The 22,244-nt window shown below is 43.4% G+C and overlaps 1 protein-coding gene across 1 annotated transcript in view; it reads right to left on the reverse strand.

Moving 5' to 3' along the window:
• LOC114566917 (kin of IRRE-like protein 3) overlaps nt 1–22,244 on the reverse strand; it is a 194,143-nt gene that overhangs the window by 48,757 nt on the left and 123,142 nt on the right. The window contains exon 8 of the mRNA XM_028595766.1: nt 305–453. Coding sequence (XP_028451567.1) covers nt 305–453 — 149 coding nt within the window. The remainder of the gene's footprint in view (nt 1–304; nt 454–22,244) is intronic.

Raw genomic sequence — 22,244 nt, forward strand, 5'->3', positions numbered from 1 at the left:
TTATTGGTCCCTGATTCCAGGGTGGTGCCCCGTTTTGATTGTTTGTCATTTTGGTGGAGGTATGAATACACATATTCATAACTTTATTAATATTGATAAAACATCTTTGATAATTTGCCAATAATTGAATCTGTACCCTACTGATACCCAACAATGTCTGTATTTTCTAGAGGATTTAGTGTTTCTGTTTGTGTTGTTTCCTTGATTCCCTCATTCTGTTATTTTTGAGTTTTCTATGCTTGTACTGTGTGAACCTTATGTGTCTGTACAGCCCTCTGGTTTGATCAAGCTGCATATAACTCACAGTAGACATCCACGTTCCTGCTGATGTTGGTGTTGCCCAGTGCATTGGTGACCTCACAGGAAACGGGCTCAGTGAAGAAAGAGTGGTCCACAAGAACCTCATAGGTGTCACCTGGCACGTCTGCAATCACGGTTCCTGCTTTGGCCCATCTGAAAGTACAATCGATCAGAGGTGGAAATTGTGATTTTCACAATGAGAATAATTCAACATAACCCAGTAAAAGAAAATACAAAAGTCTCACAGAGCTGCCCTACACCAGTAGCAGGGCTACTTAAAAAAACATTAACTACAGGTCTTAGGCCACAGCGAGCAGCAAAGTAAAACTTTAAACTAAGAGTGGCAGTCACTCGTATCCCATTACCTATTATTTTGTTGCAACAATTATTCTACAATTTTCTATTTCATTGTAATTGTATTTTAATTTTAACTTAAATTCTTGCTTAATAATTAAAACTAGAAAATGCATTTCCTGCAGAAAATGCGTGGGAATGCTGAATAGCTGAATTGCTAAAGCTAACTGGATGAATAGCTCAAATCCGTAAGAAGAAGTTGAAGTAGTGAGAATAGTTGAAAAAGTGGAAATCGTTAAAAAGTTCAAAGTTGACGCTAAACTGAATTGTTGGCTATAAAAGTTGAAAAATGACAAAATATGTAGAACATTGTGAGGTCTTTAGCTGAAGCTGAAGAATAGTTGAAAAAGTGGAAATTGGTTCAATAAATATGAATTTCATTGAAAAGTTGAAGAACACCACTAATAAAATATAATATAATATATAATAATAAAATAATTTCTTGAAATACATTTGTAGAAAAGCGGTAAGCTAAACTGTAAAACTGTCAAAAGTGGAAGTTTCAATAAATTGACTAAAAAGACTTATTATCAGCCATATCCATTGCATAGAACAAACAAGAGAGAAAGAGAGGGATAGAGAGGAAAGGAGAGAGAGAGGGAAAGAAAGATAGAGAAAGAGAGAGAGGGGAGGGAGGGAGGGAGGGAGGGAGAGAGGGAGGGAGAAGGAGGGATGGAGAGAGAAGGAGAGAGAGAGGAAGAGAGAGAGGGGGAGAGAGAGAGGGGGATGAGAGAGAGAGAGGGAAAGACAAAGAGAGAGAAAGAGAAGGAGAGAGAGGGAGAGACAAAGAGAGAGAAAGAGGAGAGAGAGAGAGGGAAAGAGAGAGAGGGATAGAGAGAGAAAGAGAGAGAAAGAGGATAGAGAGGGAGAGAGAGAGGCAAAGGGAAAGAAAGAGAGAGAGAGGGAAAGAGAGTGATAGAGAAAGAGAAAGGAAGAGAGGGGGAGGTAGAGACAGGGAGGGAGAAGGAGGGATGGAGAGAGTGAAAGAAAAAGAGAGAGAGAGAGAGGGATAGAGAGAGAAAGAGAGAGAGACGGATAGAGAGGGAGAGAGAGGCAGGTGGAAAAAGAGAGATAGAGAGGGGGAGCGAGAGAAGACAGACAGACAGACCAGAACAAGAGAATAGAAGAGAGACGACAGACTAAAGTTCATATTCCTGCCTGTAGTATCTGGGTGTGTATCTGTTGTCATGGTAACGACTGGCCAGTGAATGTTTGTAGTAGTTGAAGTAGTGAGAGTAGTAGAACAAGTGGAAATCGTTTTAAGAAGTATGAATTTCATTAAAAAGCTAAAAGTTGACGCTAAACTGAACTGTTGGCTTCAAAAGTTGAAAAATGACAAAATATGTAGAACATTGAGAGGTCTGAGAGGGAGAGACAAAGAGAGAGAAAGAGAAGGAAAGACAGAGAGGGAGAGAGAGAGAGAGAGATGGAGAGAGAGAGAAAGAGAGAGAGAGAGAGAGAGAGAGGGAAAGAAAGAGATGGAGAGAGAAAGGAAGAGAGTGGGGAAGAGAGGGAAGGAGAAGGAGGGATGAAGAGAGAAGGAGAGAGAGAGAAAAAGAGAGAGACAGGGAGAGAGAAAGAGAGAGATAGAGAGAGAGGCAGAGGTAAAAAAAAGAGACAGAGAGAGAGAGAGGGGAAGAGAGAGATGGAGGGAGGGAGAGAGACAGAGAGGGAGGGAAGGAGATAGAGAGGGAGTGAGGGAGACAGAAAAGAAAAAGAAGGAGTGAGGGAGGGATACAGACAGAGGGAGGAAAGAAGACAGAGGGAGGAAGGGAGACTGAGGGAGGAAGACAGAAGTAGGGTAGGAGACAGCGAGAGACGGAGAATGAGGGAGGAGGAGGGAGACAAAAACAAAAAAACAGGAGGGACGGAGAGAGAAAAGGAGGGAGGGAGACACAGACAGATTAGGAGACAGAAAGAAGTGGAAGGCAACAGATCTAGACTACTGTTCATATTACTGCCTGTAGTATATGGGTGTGTCTGTGAAAGTGTTGTCATGGTAACGAATGGCCATGTTTACAAACATGCTTTGATGTCTGTAATCAAGTTAACGAGCCTGTCACCTGCTGAATCTGTCAGCTGTGCTGTGCTTCAGCTATTCAGAGTCCCTGAGAGTGAGCTCTCAAACAGAGGCTCAGGCTGCCCAAACTATAACTGATATCACTCAAATGATGTTATCCTGAGCACCACAAGGCCTTTGTGAACGTATCGGTATAAAAATTATGTTGATAAACTTAAAAATGTGGGCATATCAGCGATCTAAAAAAGTGGTTCGCTGTGCGTTTCGCTGGGAATTGAGGAGAATTTTTAATATGGGAGCCAATGGAGAAAGATTTCAAACTCTTGTCATTTGGAAGCTTGCTGAGCCAAAGGTATAAGATGTATCAAAAAACTGAGCAGATTTCCTGAACCTAGACAACAATACCTACGTTTTGATGTATAAATTGTGTATGACAAGTAGAAAATGTGGGCGTGAGAGCAATTTAAGGAGAAGGGACAAAGATATTTTTTTTAAGGCTCTGTGCTCTAGCTATGATGTCATCCACTCTAAGCAGCGCAATACACACTCTGTTTAATCCATAAAAAATCCTGAAATGATCACTGAATTTAAACAGCTTTTTCACAAAAACTGTAAAAGATATCAACCTGAAAGGTAATAGCCGGATAGCTGTATATTTTGTGAACAGGGTTAGGGTTAAACAGTTTGTTTGGCGTCTGTAGGTGAAAGTATGAAGGAGCTGAAAATTTTGGGAGCGGAAGAAGATTTTAAGGAGTTGAAGCCTGCTCTCATTCACTTCAATGTTAAAAAAAAGTGGTAAAATGCTGAAAATTTTAAAAAGTATAAATAGTAGAAAAAAAGTTGAAGAAGTCCCATCATTAGCTGAAAGAGGTGAACATTTGAAAAGTTGAATGGTTTAAATCGGTGAAAGTATGCAAAAGTTACAGGAACAGCATTCCCACTAATAAATATTGTATCCTGTCATATGGTGTTCTTTGTCCTTTAACTGGCAACTGTTAGGGTCCTACTCAGCGCAATTGCCTTTGTACACCGTATCATTCCTATTTTGCACCCGACGCACAGCTGACTTTTCCCTCCACAGACACATGTCAGTAAATTAGGGAATGTATTTGGGCTCCCGGGGGCGGTTCAGCAAAAACAGGAGGCATGATCCGGCACAAACGTTCCCTAGTGCTATTTTGCAGTTTCAGAAAACAATTCCGCCACAGACCAGGAAAAACCTGGTCTAAAGTCAGTGGCGCTAGTCTAAAGTCAGTAGCGCGTTATTCAGATGGCCATAATGTAGCGTGTGCACAACACGCATACATTTCCATGAATCATGGATGTGTTGATGACATAAATGAGGAAACATTAGAGACTTAAGGAGACGTGATGTTGAACTACGGCGGGATTGGACACTGGCGGAATCTGGTGGAGCGGGTGGACGGAGATGGAGTGGGGGGAGGAGGAAGGGGCACAACAGGAGCAGGTGGTGCGTTTGGAGGCCCACGCTCCATGGATGCAGCAATCCTCTCCAGGAGATGCTCTTGAGGAGATGTGCCCGAGAGGCTGCAGCAACATCGCCACCCGGTCTAGGTTTGAGCACACTTCCTGTTCCCTGTCAGGCTTCAGTCTGCCATTGCATAGCACAGTCCCCTGACACATCCAGTAACAAAATACAGGTGACCACCTTGTCAGATTACCATCTGGTTTCTTCAAAGGGATCAGAAGTAACACAGAGCTGCTGCATGAGTGTCAACTCATTTGATGTGAGTTGTGTTGGACAATCCAGCCCTGAAAGGACACATCTAACTGCCTTCCAGACACATTTGATTAGCTTTAGCTCCCTGTTCCACCTGGTGACAGCGACAGGTTTATGTTTCAGTCTTTATCAGCATGTTGTATTGATTTATAGCAGCCTGTCAAAAACATGGACTTTTTATTGCATAAAAGTCTCTAAAATCTGTTGTTTGAAGACCACATGACTTATCTTTGGTTTGATCTCTCTATCCAACCCGGTCTCACGGCATTTCGTGTAAATGTCAACGTTATTCTTAATCTATTGATACGTGTTCACGGAGACGTTTTTCTCGTTTTTTATGTGTAAATGTCAAGTTATTTTTCTCATTTTTACGTGTAAATGTCACGTTATTTTCTCGGCGAAAGGACGCCAAGAGGCGGCTGAAAAGGACGCTCCATAAGGCGAGGCGGCCCGCTGGGGACGCGCTGGATGAGGCGCCCGGGAGGCGGCCAAAAAGGACGCTCGAGGCGGCCCGCTGGGGAGGCGCCACAAAAACGGGATGGCGGAGGTTGGGTTTAGGAAAAACCTTACGGGGAAAGGGCGCCTTAAATGCCGGGAGACGCGCCAGAGTAACACGCGGGACAAAACGCCAAACAAAGCATCACATGCGGGACGCGATCCCCGCTCACCCGGGTGAAAGTTCTGTGTTGTTTGACCCATCCACCACCCCGACCAACCTCCCTACGCGGATTTTCGGCTTTTTATATTACTCCCTACCATTTTGTGCTGTGGCCACAAAATATGCTTCCCATTGAAATACATTACTTCACATTTTCGTGTTGTCCACCACGTAAAAACCGTCAAAAACGTCTCCGTGAACACGTATCAATAGATTAAAATAACGTCACATTTACACGAACTGCCATGAGACCGGGCTGCTCTTGAGGAGATGTGCCCGAGAGGCCGCAGCAACATCGCCACCCGGTCTAGACAGGGCGTGCGCCAGGCAAATCCGCCGTCATAATAGCAATCCGCCATGGAACAAGCGCGCCAGCTCTTAAAGGGAATGTGAGATGACGCTCTGATTGCTTTATTGCACGTTACGCCCAAACCACACTTAGCTACTTCAGACCAACCCATTTTAGATTTGTGTCAGGCGCAAGAGTCATTTATTCCGCTGGTATCATTGCAACAGCACCGAAGATCCGCCCACAAAGCTTTGCGTTTGTTGTTTGATACAATTCAATTCAATTTTATTTATAGTATCAAGGTACCAGATATAGTGTAATGGTTGTTGATAGGTTTCACTTTGAATGTTCCTTATTTACTTAGAAAAAGGGAAAGTTCAATCTTAGAAAAAGAATATTAAATAACCAAATTAAACATGGTGGTTTGTGATATATGTAGACTTTAGCTGACTTACTTCTTTTTCTTGCCGATGACTGAAACGCCCCCGATCTCAGCTCGCCCTGGTGAAAGCCCTGTGTTGTTTGACCCATCCACCATCCCAACTAACCTCCCTACGCGGATTTTCGGCTTTTTATATTACTCCCTACCATTTCGTGCTGTGGCCACAAAATATGCTTCCCATTGAAATACATTACTTCACATTTTCGTGTTGCCCGCCACGTAAAAACGACAAAAACGTCTCCGTGAACACGTATCAATAGATTAAAATAACGTCACATTTACACGAACTGCCATAAGACCGGGCTGTTCTATCCTGTTTAGGAAACTGAAAATGTTGTAGGACATTAATAGGCCATTATTTGTAAAACCTGCACAAGCTTTGCTACTAATTTTGCTTCTTTGCAAGGTTGCTTACGTGTTGATAAAAATATCACCTGCATCTTTAACGTGAATTTTTCATCAATGCTTTGAACAGTAAACTCAGTGCAGTGATCTGTGATGCCAAACTAAGATTGCACTTTCTTATAAGACCACAGGACTCTGCTTTGCCCTTCATCCTTTATCATACCCTAAAATCCAGAGACATTTTCAGCTCAGGTAATGTTTTTATCTTTGTAAAACTTATAACTATATAATATTATTGCCCCAGGAGCATCAGGAGCAACTATTTTGCACTTCAGAATTTTAACCATGCACACACAGGTGGAATAGTTGTTTCTTCATATTTTTGCATTAATATCACTAGGAAGTATACCAGTAGAAATATATTGTATATTCATATTTGTAAGTGGAATAAATATAACTAAGTGGCATTGTCTGGAATCTGGCAATATCATAACCTTACATTACAGTACAGGCCAAAAGTTTGGACAAACCTTCTCATTCAATGTGTTTCCTTTTTATTTTCATGACTATTTACATTGTAGATTCTCACTGAAGGCATCAAAACTATGAATGAACACATAAGGACAAAATGCCACTAATGAACCCTGACAAAGCACACCTGTGAAGGTAAAACCATTTCAGGTGACTACCTCATGAAGCTCATTGAGAGAACACCAAGGGTTTGCAGAGTTATCAAAAAAAGCAAAGGGTGGCTACTTTGAAGAATCTAAAATATAAGTTATTTCACACTTTTTTGTTAAGTACATAATTCCATATGTGTTCATTCATAGTTTTGATGCCTTCAGTGAGAATCTACGATGCAAATAGTCATGAAAATAAAGGAAACGCATTGAATGAGAAGGTGTGTCAAAACTTTTGGCCTGTACTGTACATTATGGTGGGATACACTGGCTAAACAATTTACAAAAATGTCTGTGCTGAATGAAATAGTTTACATGAGAATACATTATAATTTTGGCCCAAAGTTGGATACCATGTAGAAATTTTGTTGCATTTTCAAAACCGGATTACTCAGGAACCGCTTGTTGTACTACCGATGCATGTGTTGAGTGAAGAGTTTGTGAGATATTTCACAGAGAGTAATGGGTGTGCAGAGATTTATGCAGAATGCAAATATGATAACATTTCATGTAAGTTCAATGTTAATTTTCTGGCAAACCATTTGTCACAGCAGCTGGTACTAATATCACTGGAAAGCTTAGATTCTAGTTGAGGTGGGTGAGTTGGCTGAGTCTCTATCTGTCAGAGGGAGAGCAGGAGACGGTTGTGAAGAAGTTGGTCATTTCATGGCGCAGATTAACACTTTTGTATGCACTATATCCGTGTCACATTCTCATTAGGGGCTGAGCCCCCCTAAAGGTCTGATCCTAGAATCACCCCTGCTACTCCATTACACCTCAGAGGGAAATGATGTCATGTTTACTGCACTACATTTATCTGACAGCTTTTGCTTTATTGCTTCATGCTGGGCTTGTTGTATGAGTATCGGATACAATTAAAAATATTGAGGAAATATTTTCCTTTGACATTGGTTCAGTATTAAACGAGATCGCTGCAGTCGACAACGGCGAAACAAGCTACGATGTAAGTTAATAGGGACGTCAATTGTCCAGCTTGTATTACGTTCATAAAAGTGCTCATTTTGCCACTGACAGGCTCAGATTAATATTCTAAGTGTCTGACAACATTATGGAAAGGATTTCTAAGGAGGTCGACCTTTCTGTTAAAGAGTAAGATCCTTTTTTTTTTAAACATAAAAAGTCAGCGGTTATGTTCGCTAAACCCACCAGACTCCATGTAAATAAACAGTAATTTTAGCATCGTAAAATGGGCATTCTAGAACATCTCTGAGCTCTGAGCAGCGCTTGCTCTGGCTGTCTTGAGCTTGCGCGTGTAGGGTGCACGATTATATGTTTGGTCAATGTTTTCTTTCTTTCATTCCAATTTCAGGTCTCTTCAGTCACAGTGAAAACCGGGGACATTTCTGGGGACAGCTCCAGCCGGGGACAGGTCACCGAAACCGGGGACAGTCTGGTCACCTACCCTACGTCCTTGGGTGTTGCTCACACAACACCCAACCTGGCCTTCATTTTGATCTTACCTAAACACCTGTAAAGTTTCGTAACTGCATCTTGAACATGTGTGATGCTATTACAGTGACAAATACTATCCACAGATATAAACACTTGAGAAAATAAACAAAAGTGCCTCTGTGCTAGTTTCTGCTACAGTAGGTGTTTCCGGGACTACATTTTGCCAATAAACACACACGGTAAAAACAATACCAGCGTTGCTGTCGTGTGTATAAGGCTAACATAGCCAGTATCTTACAGAAACACTTCCTGACATTGTGGCAACTGACCTTGCAGTCCCTGCTTGATTTGTGTGCTGGAGCATGCTGAACCTGGAGCAGAGGCCTGCTCATGAACATCTGTACTTAGCTCATGTCATCTTGTGTGGGAGTAAAGAGTGAATTACCAGCAAACCGTCAGAGTAGGAGCTGAATTTTTGACTCATTTCTCAAGGCAATCACCTAAAGTTTTGGATCTTTGACAGTGTTTAATGTGTATTTCCAACACTCATGAGCAAAACTCATAAAAAGTACATTAAGTCCCCTTTTTCCATAAGTTCTGCTGAAAACACTGCTGTTGTTGATGGCTGGCAGACACTCTGCATCTATAAAGTTGTACCAAGAGGCTAATATATAAAAAGACCCTTGGCGGCAACTTCCGGGTCTGAAAAGTGAAGCCAATGCCAAAGCTCCTTAAAGCTGCATTCTCTCTAACTTCCAGCAGGGGGCGAATCCACGGGCTCCAAAAGAAGTCTGTTTCTATAGAAGTCTATGAGAAAATGAGCCTACTTCTCACTTGATTTATAACCTCAGTAAACATTTTCATAAAGAGTTTATGGTCTCAATCGCTAGTTTCAAGTCTTCTTCAGTACAGCATGATGTTCATTTGGTAAATTATTGTCCCATTTATTTTAAAATAGATGATAAAGCAGGGGAGGCTTTAGGACCTGTCAATCAGGACAGAGGCTTAGCAATGCTAACCATGCTAATACTGTGGACATTAAAATTAACCTCAACTTGTTTTTGGCTGTTGTCCGTGTTTTCATAAACTTTGACCCTCTCACTGTGTTTTGACGTCAGCAAAGTTAGTTGGAACATTTGGTCTCTTCAGAAGGGTTGAAAATCATCAACTTTCCCTCTTTAGCGTTTATCTTAGTGCAGCGCTATCCTACAACAGCTGGCTGCGTCTGAGATCCTTCGCACATCCGGGTCAGCTAACCAGATAACAGATGTTCTCACAGAGACTCCTGCCTTCATTAGTATGATATAGGAGGATGGATGACAATCCTATTAACTTAAAACACAACCTGAGTCTATAACAACATTAACCTTTAGGGATCATCATCCATCTTAATCCTAAATCACATTTAAATACTTTCTTGTGATGATTTATTTCTGACAGACAGAGACTGATCTCACTTTCTTCACTATAACAATGTTGCAATAACAAAAGTCACATAAGAAAAGACCTCCCCAAAAAATAAATCCTTGATTTCAGAAAGAAGCCTCTGCCAAGTTCTCCTGTGTTTTTCTCATGGCCAGGCTGTTGAAGGTGTACAGCAGCACAAACATCTGGGTACAAATATAGACAATAACCTGACCTGATTTAATGCCGACACAGATGGGGTTTGCATAAGGCCCAGCTTATACGTTTATCGGAAATTGAGAAGTTTTAAAGGTCCAATATGTAATTTTTGTACTGTAATAAATCCCAAAATGACACCAATGCCTCATCAGATATTAAGGAAACATGTTAAACTGAAATACTATCTTTTCTGACAACAATGCTAATGTCAGTATTTTTTCTTTTTGAAATTTACATTCTGTGACGGAATTTATGTTTATGTTTTGATCTGTGTGTTGTTATCAACGGCCCAGTTTGACAGGCAGGCCGGGTTGCCAGATATATACCTGGAAACACGTAAACCCAGCGCGCTACAGCTGTAACGGTAGTACAGCCATGAAAGCAGCAAACAAACAAACAGGATCAACGGAGATAGATTGTACATGACATAAAAAAAAGAAAACAGCATGTTTCTAACAGTTGCGTGACCAGAGACGTAACAACCCCCTGGTAAATATTGGAGATGTATTTGAAAGATGGAGACAGCTTAGAGCCCAAAAGGACGCAGAGTTGGCTTATTTTCTCCTGAACAGGTAAGCATTAGCTTCAGGCTAATTTATCACAGCTACTAGGGATGGGCATTTTTTGTCATTTCAACATTTGTGTACTCACATTGAATTATATAGCTAGAGTACCCGAGTTGGTTACTCGCAAAAACAATTGAGACATAGCCAGTAAAGTGATCCTGACTGGTCCTGGCTAACGCCGCCATGCTAACCCTGCTAACTGTTAACGTTACCGGGCAGCCCATGGCTGTTTACAACGTGTAGCCTCTTCAGCGGCTGGAGGCGACAACGGTGAGTTATTTTAAGCCACGAGAGGGGGGCTGTAAATCGGAAAGAGGGGACTGTGAGTTTGCAGTGTGTTTAGCGATTGTTGCCGTAATTCTAAGCCAATGAAGTGTGTTCCGTCGGCAAGGTAGTGGTATTTTTAGCGTTTCGTATTGTAATTCTAAGACGAGGAAGTGTGCCTGACTGGCGTGTGGAGAGGACAGTGAGGTTGTTGTGTTTTTAGCGGTTCATACTGTCATTTTAAGCCGAAAAAGTGTGTCTGACAGTTGGTTACAGAGCTCCGCGTGAGCACGGGCTTTTATGACTGTCAATATAGCTAGCATCTACCGTTAGCTACTCCTCTGTGCTGTGGAGTAATGTCTGGCTATGTGAGACTAGCATCTAACGTTAGCTACTCCGCTGTGCTGTGGAGTAATGTCTGGCTATGTGAGACTAGCATCTAACGTTAGCTACTCCGCTGTGCTGTGGAGTAACGTCTGGCTATGTGAGAAAAGCGTCCAGCTACATTGTTGTGAATGCTGCGGTCTCAGCCTGGCAACCCCCGTGAACTTCGAGTCTGGGCAGGAGGGGGCAGACGACTCTCCAGTATTTTGAATTGGTAGTGCAGTAACTATTTTAACCGCTAGCTGCAAGTATTACATACAATATTACATATTGCACCTTTAATGTTGATACATCTTTTATGAAAATGTCACTTAATAAATAAGCACAGACTAAACATCATTGTGAAAATGTGTGGCAAAATTGTAGGGAGACATTTTGAAGAGCCAGAGAATGTCTCCTGGCTGAGCCAAGTACCCCTGGTCTTGTGATGCAGAGATGAGAGATTTAGGACCTCATTTGTCCCTGTTACCATTGGACTCATTAACAGCTCTATGTGATTTGTCCCCAATGATTAGGAATATGTTTCTAGGACTTGAGGACGTGCAGGGCTTAGACAAGACCCACTTAAACAAACTGAATGCATGCACGCAGAGCAGATCACCAAAACGGTATTTAGCTTGCCCAGCTTGTTAATGGCCATGTATGTTAATTTCAGCCACCCAGTTTGTAGATGTTCGATGGCACAAACATTTGGTCTAATCACAGCTGGCCTAGCAAATGAAAGGAAAACGTTTTGTTTCCAGATTTGTGAGGCCACATATGATGCGAGGGCTCTGGGGGTCCTCCTTCAGAATTCTTTTATCATTAAACACTTAATATCATGCATTCTGGTAAATTCTGTGCACCTATTTCTACCTTTTTCTACATTAATTTATGCTGGAATGTCTTTATTTATGTAAAGGGAAACATAGGTGACAATACAAAATATAAAAACATTATGGAATATAGTCTTGCATTTGAAGAGAGGAAGGTCTGGCTAGTCCACACAGTATTCCTGGATAGGAGAGGAACGTGCTCTGGTTTATTGGCATTTCTTTAAACCAAACACAATCGTCTTGGGCATCGCTAAGCGCTGCACGGAGCCCCGGTATTGCTGCAAAATAGCCTCGGGAAGTGGAAGGTCGTGGAATAATAAAGTTTACTTAACCTTAAACTAGGAGAGAAAAACAAAAGGATCACTGCTGTCAGCTTTAACATTCTCCATTCAAACTACCTTGTGTTTGCTGTGGTACTTCCAAACTGAACATTTCACTTATGAAATCTTATTCTAGAGATTTTTAAACAATTCAAAGCAAATATGGTATGCATGACAAATGGATCAAATTAATCCAATAATAGTTTCTTTGTGGTTAATGTTGCATACTGATGTTAATGTTTAAGTGGATTTTAATGCTGTCTTGCATAGTGAAATTGTGGTTGCTGAACTGTATGTTGCTACCAGTGCATACAAATCAGTTTAAAGCACAATAACAAAAACTATTTCTAACAAGCAGTGTTGGACGGGCCCTCGCTCCTCTGCGCGCGTCGGGGTTACTGGTGGATGCCAATCCACGTGATCCTGCATTTGAGCAACCGTCAGACACAGCGCCCACGGTGGAGTGTGTGCCGTTTGAGATGGTGTATTGCAAAGGTTGTACCAAGTGTAGGGGGCGGGGATAATGTCCTCAATGAAAAGGGTACTCTGCTGAGTTCAATGATACCTCACACAAGAATCTAGGATAAATGGGTGACTAGTTATCAAAAACCCCAATGAATAAGCAAGGCAGAGATGGAGTGACCCTGCCCGGAGGAAGCCCGGGGCCCCCGTCTGGAGCCAGGCCCAGACGGCGGGCTCGTCGGCGAGCGCCTGGTGGCCGGGTTTGCCACGGAGCCCGGCCGGGCACAGCCCGAACAAGCTACGTGGCTCCCATTTCTCCAGCCCATGGGCCCACCACCTGTGGGAGGAACCGTTGGGGTCGGGTGCGATGCCACATGGGTGGCAGTGAAGGTCAGGGGCCTCGACGGACCAGACCCGGGCGGCAGACGCTGGCTCTGGGGACGTGGAACATCACCTCTCTGTGGGGGAAGGAGCCGGAACTGGTGCGGGAGGTGGAGCGCCACGGTTAGATCTGGTGGAGCTTACCTCACGCACAGTCTTGGTTCTGGAACCATACTCCTGGATAGGGGTTGGACTCTTTTCTTCTCCGGAGTTGCCCAGGGTGTGAGGCGCCGGGCGGGTGTGGGGATACTCACAAGCCCCGGCTGGCGCCCGCTGTGTTGGAGTTTACCCCGGTGGACGAGAGGGTTGCCTCCCCACGCCTGTGGGTTGTGGGGGGAAAACTCTGACTGTTGTTTGTGCATATGCACCAAACAGGAGTTCGGAGTATTCAGCCTTCTTGGAGACCTTGACTGGAGTCCTGCATGGGGCTCCAGTGGGGACTCCATTGTTCTGCTGGGGGACTTCAACGCACACGTGGGCAATGATGGAGACACCTGGAGGCGTGATTGGGAGGAACGGCCTCCCTGATCTAAACCAGAGTGGTTGTTTGTTGTTGGACTTCTGTGCTAGTCATGGATTGTCTATAACGAACACCATGTTCGAACATAGGGATGCTCATAAGTGTACCTGGTACCAGAGCACCCTAGGCCGAAGGTCAATGATCGATTTCATAATCGTTTCATCTGATCTGAGGCCGTATGTTTTGGACACTCGGGTGAAGAGAGGGGCAGAGCTGTCAACCGATCACCATCTGGTGGTGAGTTGGGTCAGGGGTGGGGGAAGACTCTGGACAGACCTGGTAAGCCCAAACGTAGTGCGGGTAAATTGGGAACGTCTGGAGGAGGCCCCTGTCCGACAGACTTTCAACTCACACCTCCGGCGGAGCTTTTCGTGCATCCCTGTGGAGGCTGGGGGCATTGACCCCGAGTGGACAATGTTCAAAGTTTCCATTGCTGAAGCTGCGGCGAGGAGCTGTGGTCTTAACCCACGAACACCGTGGTGGACACCGGTGGTCAGGGAAGCCGTCCGACTGAAGAAGGAGTCTTTCCGGGATATGTTATCCCGGAGGACTCCGGAGGCAGTTGCAGGGTACCGAAGGGCCCGAAGGGCTGCAGCCTCTGCCGTGAAAGAGGCAAAGCAGCGGGTGTGGGAGAAGTTTGGAGAAGACATGGAGAAGGACTTTTGGTCGGCACCAAAGTGCTTCTGGAAAACCCACCTCAGGAGGGGGAAGCGGGGAACCATCCAAGCTGTGTACAGTAAGGATGGGACACTGTTGACCTCAACTGAGGAGGTAATAGGGCGGTGGAAGGAGCACTTTGAGGAACTCCTGAATCCGACTAATACGCCCTCTATGTTAGAGGCAGAGCTGGAGGATAACGGGGGATTATCGTCGATTTCCCAGGCGGAAGTCACTGATGTAGTCAAACAACTACACAGTGGCAAAGCCCCGGGGATTGATGAGATCCGTCCAGAAATGCTCAAGGCTCTGGGTGTGGAGGGGCTGTCCTGGTTGACACGCCTCTTCAACATTGCGTGGAAGTCTGGGACGGTGCCAAAGGAGTGGCAGACTGGGGTGGTGGTTCCCCTTTTTAAAAAGGGGGACCAGAGGGTGTGTGCCAATTATAGGGGTATCACACTTCTCAGCCTCCCTGGTAAAGTCTACTCCAAGGTGCTGGAAAGGAGGGTTCGGGCGATAGTCGAACCTTGGGTTGAGGAGGAACAATGCGGATTCCCTCCTGGCCGTGGAACAACGGACCAGCTCTTCACTCTCGCAAGGATCCTGGAGGGAGCCTGGGAGTATGCCCAACCGGTCTACATGTGTTTTGTGGATTTGGAGAAGGCGTATGACCGGGTCCCCCGGGAGATACTGTGGGAGGTGCTGCGGGAGTATGGGGTGAGGGGGTCTCTACTCAGGGCCATCCAATCTCTGTATGACCAAAGTGAGAGCTGTGTCCGGGTTCTCGGTAGTAAGTCGGACTCGTTTCAGGTGAGGGTTGGCCTCCGCCAGGGCTGCGCTTTGTCACCAATCCTGTTTGTAATATTTATGGACAGGATATCGAGGCGTAGTCGGGTGGGGAGGGGTTGCAGTTTGGTGGGCTGAGGATCTCATCGCTGCTCTTTGCAGATGATGTGGTCCTGATGGCATCATCGGCCTGCGACCTTCAGCACTCACTGGATCGGTTCGCAAACCGTGTGAAGCGGTTGGGATGAGGATCAGCACCTCTAAATCTGAGGCCATGGTTCTCAGCAGGAAAACCGATGGAATGCCTTCTCCAGGTAGGGAATGAGTCCTTACCCCAAGTGAAGGAGTTCAAGTACCTTGGGGTTTTGTTCGCGAGTGAGGGGACAATGGAGCGGGAGATTGGTCGGAGAATCGGGCGCAGCGGGTGCGGTATTGCATTCAATCTATCGCACTGCCAGACGAAAAGAGAGCTGAGCCAGAAGGCAAAGCTCTCGATCTACCGGTCAGTTTTCGTTCCTACCCTCACCTATGGTCATGAAGGCTGGGTCATGACCGAAAGAACGAGATCCAGGGTACAAGCGGCCGAAATGGGTTTCCTCAGGAGGGTGGCTGGCTTCTCCCTTAGAGATAGGGTGAGAAGCTCAGTCATCCGTGAGGAGCTTGGAGTAGAGCCGCTGCTCCTTTGCGTCGAAAGGAGCCAGTTGAGGTGGTTCGTGCATCTGGTAAGGATGCCCCCTGGGCGCCTCCGTAGGGAGGTGTTCCAGGCACGTCCAGCTGGGAGGAGGCCTCGGGGAAGACCCAGGACTAGGTGGAGGGATTATATCTCCAACCTGGCCTGGGAACGCCTCGGGATCCCCCAGTCGGAGCTGGTTAATGTTGCTCGGGAAAGGGAAGTTTGGGGTCCCCTCCTGGAGCTGCTCCCCCCGCGACCCGACACCGGATAAGCGGACGAAGATGGATGGATGGATGGATAGTTATGAAAGGGGGAGTGGTTTAAGAATAGGGGGCGAGCCAAACCATCTCCAATGAAAAGGGAACTTTCTGCTGAGTTCAATGACACCTCACACAACACTCTACATTAAACGGTTAAAAAGTTATGAAAGTGGGCACGGCCTGAGCACATGGGCGTGGTTAAAATATAGGGGGCAGCCCAGTATCACATGTAGACCACACATTTTAAGTTTCATGTAAATCGGATGATGTTTGTCATATAAGGCTGATTTCCTGTTGCCAGCGGGGGGCGCTATGACCAAAAGTCAATTTTGGCCTGTAGATGTCCTCAGGCCTGGACCCTTGTCAATGGTGAGAAATTTTGGGCAGATGATGACTTTCGTTCATCAATAAATGCTCAAAATGTCCAACGTGTGGATAAAAAGATTTTCTTCTAAGAACTTTTCATCATTAAGGTCTTTAGATGACACAGACCAAATTTGAAGTTGATTTCTCAGAGGAGTTTGTTAAAGTATAGCACCTATAGTTTTGGGCCTACTTTTCCTGTTGCCACTAGGGGGTGCTATGACTTTGAGTCAATTTTGGCCAGTAGATGTCTTCAGAGTCTTATGAATCCTGAAAAGTTTCGAGCCAATTGGACAATGTACACCCACAATGTTACACTCACTTCCTGTTTCGATGGCGAAATGCACAAAATGGCCCCCCCTGCCACGGCCAGGCCCCATGATTAACATTTTTTCTTTTAATAACTTTTCATATCTAAGTTCTTAAGATGATACAGACCAAATTTGAAGTTGATCGGATGAAATCTCTAGGAGGAGTTCGTTAAAGTATGACATGTGGAAATGGCCAAAAACAAACTAATTTCAAACTTTCAATTCAAAATGGCGGACTTCCTGTCTCACCAAAATTGGCGGTTGCATCAGTGCTGGTGAAAATTTACGTATTTTAAGGTATTCTGGAATAGGCGCACAAAAATGGCTCACTAGCGCCCCCTACAAAATTTAAAAATGTTTGCCCCTGCAGTACATTTAACGTCGACTAACGGAACTTGGTCCACATATGTAGCATGTCTTGACATGCTACATATGTGGACCAAGTGTCGTGCGCCTATTCCTGAATACCATAAAATACGTAAATTTTCACCAGAATTGATGCAACCGCCAATTTTTGTGAGTTTTTGAGTATGTTAAGCCCCTCAAAAAGGCGATTAATTTGCCGTAATAATAATTCCTTCAGTTTCAATAGGGCCTTCGTTGCCGTCAGTTCTCAGGCCCTAATTAAAGTCACTAAAATTGAGGTATTACAAAGCATAAATTGTTATGTCAAGCAATAATTCTACCGCATACACAAACACCGCTCAGGAGATTTCAATGCCAAAACATTCAGACAGTTTTTTGCCAATAAGCAGACAGCATGATTTTACGTCCTTGTGTTCACATCAAATGGATGACAGGCCAAGCTTGACCCGCACAACCGAGCCTCTCATTAGACAGTGCTGAAATGACAAATTAAGTCTTCAAAAGCAGAGTGTGGCAGCAGAAGTAGTCGACAGCGCTCTCCATAGGAATAGGAGTTGCTTGATTTGCGATCAACTCATCTCCTCTCTTCCTCTGTTCTGTCCATACTTTCTCTCTCTCTCATTTATACTTCAATTCATTTCCGGCTCCTGCTTCCCTCGCCCTCCTTTACATTAGTCGTCTGATTCACTTTCTTTTCCTCTATCCATCACTTAATTTCTCCTGACTTCCTTTGCGATTTTTGGAAAAACAAACAGGCAATGATGAGTCTGCCAGACAGTCAGAGGTGCGGACGCCTGTGTGGGGTTGTCGAGGTGAATTGTCACCCATCCCTCTCCCTGTCCTGTATCTGTGTGTCTGCAGACATGGTGCTGCTCTCGAGCTGCTGTTGTACTTTTGTCCCAAACATCCATGAGTCTTGGCAAACAAACATGCACAGATTAGCAGTAATGCACGGACCACAGATGCATACACACTCAGAGGCTGGCAGGAACACACACAGCAACACAGACCATAGTATTTATATGAACAAGGTGAATGCTCTAATCTCTATCCCTGTGTGTTTAAATACACCATCCAACCAAATTTCCACAAGTTTTGTAAGAATTGTGTGCACATCCAAAGAACAACAATTAAGTGACCGATAATTCACCGTTAGTCTCTAGCATTTCTTTTCCTTCTAAATGGAGGTCTTTCAGCCGATCATGGACATGGGAGAGAGAGGAGGAGTGGAGGCAGGAAAGAGAGATGAAGAGCATCTGGAGCTTATGTGATAAAGAAGAGTCACAACTGAACTAACCTCCACTCCAAACATACCACCCACCTATGGAGAGACATTTGTCTCAATAATATTTATGTGAACAGATTGACAATCTGTGTGCAAATATGTAATCTGTAAATATAAAACTTCCACAAAAACAAAAAAAGATTTGTTACAAACTCACAAAATATTGTGCAAATAAAAAAAAAAAACACATACACAAACAAGTTCAACGTATTCAAAAAGTCACATACAGCAGGCAACTGCCATCACATGTTCAGTCACAACTCAGTTGTGCTACTAATTGCTTACCCTTGTTCTAATTCACTCACAGTTACACATTCACAGCTGGAAGCTTCCCAGTACAACCACAGTCTGATCTGCTCCACTGGAGTGGGGGGTTTAGAGGCCTTGCTCAAGGGCACCTCAATCGTGGTAATAGGGGAGGGGCAAGTCCTGCTCTTTCGCTCTCCCCATAAGTAGTAGTAGTAGTTGTAAAAATGAACTGGACTGAATATGTATATCCGTAACAGCTGTAGGCCGGCTCCTCATCTACAATGGGTCTCCGCTTAGAGAGATAGACACGGGGCAGTGGTTTGAACAGTAGGAACAGCTTCCTGTCTATGTAGGAAGATAGTATGACGCCTGTATGGTATATGTATGTACATATGGTATCTGAAATAATAAGAGTAGAAAACAATAGTGGGTCAACATGACAGTAAAATGAATGTATGTCATATATGTCAAATGAATACAAAGCTGTCACATTAGCATCAACTATCTTAATATACTACACTCACAGATTAGCATCTCACAGTGTTAACATTAGCGCGTTAGCATTAGTGCGTTAGCATTAGCGCATTAGCATTAGCTTAATAACAGCGATGTAGAAACAGTTAAATTAAATCTACTCACAGAAATATCAACAACAATCAAACTCTAAATCGTCCTTAAACACAATGAAGCTCTGCCACAGAACATCTAAGTAAACATGGGTTCTGGTTATTTAACAAACTTACATGTACTCATTCACGCATACAATGTTCATTCCTTGGCTGTACAGAGTGGAATAACCATAGACAGTATATATAGAATGGACCAACAGAGCCTGTGTCTCTGGAAAGAGACCAGTGAAGGATATTAGAAGCACTTTTCTGGTGAGCGCTGAGCGTTACTGAGCAGCCTCCAACTGAGAGAGATGATGTAAATGTGACTTGAGCAACGTGTCTTAAAGTTGTAAGTCTTCTGGTAGCTGTGCCAAGAGAAATCTCAATCATTCCCAATCTTACAGAGACGGAGAGCGTAGGTATATGTAAGGAGATAACATGGGCACAGGCTAATTATTGATCACTAAAATGCAAGTTAACATTAGTAATTAAACGTAAACAGCTAAAGTAACTTGAAACTGCCTGCGAACTTCTCCTGTACTATACGGTAATTCCTCTACTATGCGACAGAAAGTCGCTTGGTTATGACCCAATCGTTAGCCTATTTTTATAAAAGCATCTGCTATGGAGCCATAACGTGAGATACAAGGTAATGGAGCCTTTTATACATTGTCGTGTTTCTTTAGAAATAAACAATGGACAAATAGAGTCTTTAAACGCTTCAGATGTAAAGTTATTCTCTGTCAAAGTGACGTCAGAATGAATGGGAGTCAATGGGATGCTAACGGGAGGTGATTGCTTTGTAGCATCAAAATGGCGCCATTGGAGCTACGCGTTCTGAAGCGAAGCTTACCCCCTTGGGAATAACTCACTAGGAATTACCAACGCAGTAGTAAAGGACCCCAGTCTTTGCTTAGTTGCCCGGCCTAATGCCTGTCCATTTATCTAACTAATACTGCCACCTAGTGGGAACAGTGGGAATTCAGTACAGTAGTAGTAGTAGTAGAAATATTCATCAGCTATGGCCAAAAATGACACTTTTAGGCTCCATCTGTGCAAAACAACTGGTGTTCACTCATGGAACGTCGTGCCCTATGAGTTCATGAGAATGATGATCTCTTTCCTGTTACAAATCAGTGGAAATGGTGATTTGTAAGCCATGTACTCTGACCTTAAGAGAAGATGCCCTTTAACTGACCAATACAAGACATCCTGTGAACAATTAGATCTGCTTTTGGGTGGTATAATCACCATGACGTTTTAGAAGGTCAAACAAAGGGGATGCATTGGTTCTGAGGAACCACGAGGCCCTGTCAGCATAGGGTCCCTTTTGTCTCTGATGAATTAGAAGAGGGGATACTGTTCAACTGTTTAGATGGGTCTTGAGAGTGCTTATTGCAATCCAGAACCCCATGGTGTAACGTTTAGAGGCTTCTGTGCCTGAGGGCCTAATGCAGTGAATGACTGCTTCACAGAGAACAGAGACAAGCTGTTGACACCTTTGTTCAACACTTTCAAAAGACTCAACTAAAGTTTTGTGAGACCTGAATAAAAACTAATGTTTCTGTAACCCTGTTGAAAATTGGGTTAAAATAATAATCAAAATAAAAGTTTTTATATAGATTAAAGTTAATGTTTATTTTGTCACTAAATACTAGGTGTGATAAGTTTGAGATAAATCACTTTTTCACCATTTCTGCACCTGTTGTTTTAACCGGATGTTTACAGTGCATCTGGCGGAAAGGTTTTCTCTCCAAGCGAACGTCTTGAGTTGAAAACGTGCGACGTACAACACAAGGTTTTGCTGAGGGCAAAACTACTTAGAGAGACGTTGTAAAGATCATTGGCTGTGCAGTTATTAAATAACCGTCGAGGTTTCCCTGAGGAAGCCGTGAGACAGCAAGAAGTGCCGGTTTCATCTCAAAATGCTGCACTTTGTAAGCTAGCTTTTCAGGGCTATTTTGCTAGTTGTTGTGTGTTAGCAATGAGGCTATTTCAACATAATAAATTACATGTATCATCCCACTGTGGTTAATGAATACTGTCTGTTACTAAGAAAGAAAGAAAAACGATAATTTTGGCTTATAATATCTTAACCTTTTTGGTCACGTTTAATAGTGTTGCTGGAAATGGTTGAATCTTACAAGCAGTATTCTATTGAGAAATAGTGAACTAAGAAAAGTAATTCCCTGTACTTTTAAGAGCCATTATTGTGTACTCCATGGGTGAAGCGGGTATTGTTTACAGAAAAATACATTTTGCTTTTACTGAGGAAGTAAGGTTTAAAGTGTGTGTGTGTTTAATGTTAAATATATGCCTAAATAGGGTTTTAAGCTAAATTGTTGATTGTCTTTTATGTCTATTTACACTGTTAAACATTTTTTGTGAGAACAAAAATAATTCTAGCAATATTCAAAAACATGAGAGTGAACCAGAGAATAATAATGTTTCAGCAGAAGTATTTTCACTTAGCCAGTGACTATTTTGATTTGTTATAATCTGGTATAATGTTGTAGAACAGAAATATGTGAGATATATAAGATAAGTATAAGGTGAAACAGAACAGAGACTATGAGCCTGTTTGTAAATGCAGGTCAGGTATTTTGTGACTACTGAGATTCAACGAGGAAGACTACTGACCCAGTAGATGGCGAGCCACCCTGTGCAACTTCCAGGAAATCGGATCTCCGTTGCCATTGAAACTGCTGGATAAAATATCTGGCATCTAGGATTGTGCCAGTCCCCCAGATTAGTACAAAATTGCACTTTGAACACTGACTCATGTCTTTTGACTGATTTAACTTCCATCAGACCGGAACTCAGGAACCACTACTCATCAGGCCGGGACCTGGATAAACATGTTGGAGAACTCCACACAAGGACATTTTATTTTGTTTAAAGGGCCTGATTATTGTTTTCCACATGGTAAATGTAATGTAGATTTCCTTGCAATTCATCTACTAAAGTTGCAGTTCAATTACACCGTTTTTGTGTTGTGTTATGGTTATTGCGTTATTGGTGTACTTACCCAGGAGTGGGTTACATTTCTATTAAAATATACATTAATTAATATACAGCATATTAGCTGGCTGAATCTTGAATCCTG

Source organism: Perca flavescens, chromosome 13 (genome assembly GCF_004354835.1).
Source record: "Perca flavescens isolate YP-PL-M2 chromosome 13, PFLA_1.0, whole genome shotgun sequence".
In the NCBI taxonomy this organism is placed as follows: domain Eukaryota; kingdom Metazoa; phylum Chordata; class Actinopteri; order Perciformes; family Percidae; genus Perca; species Perca flavescens.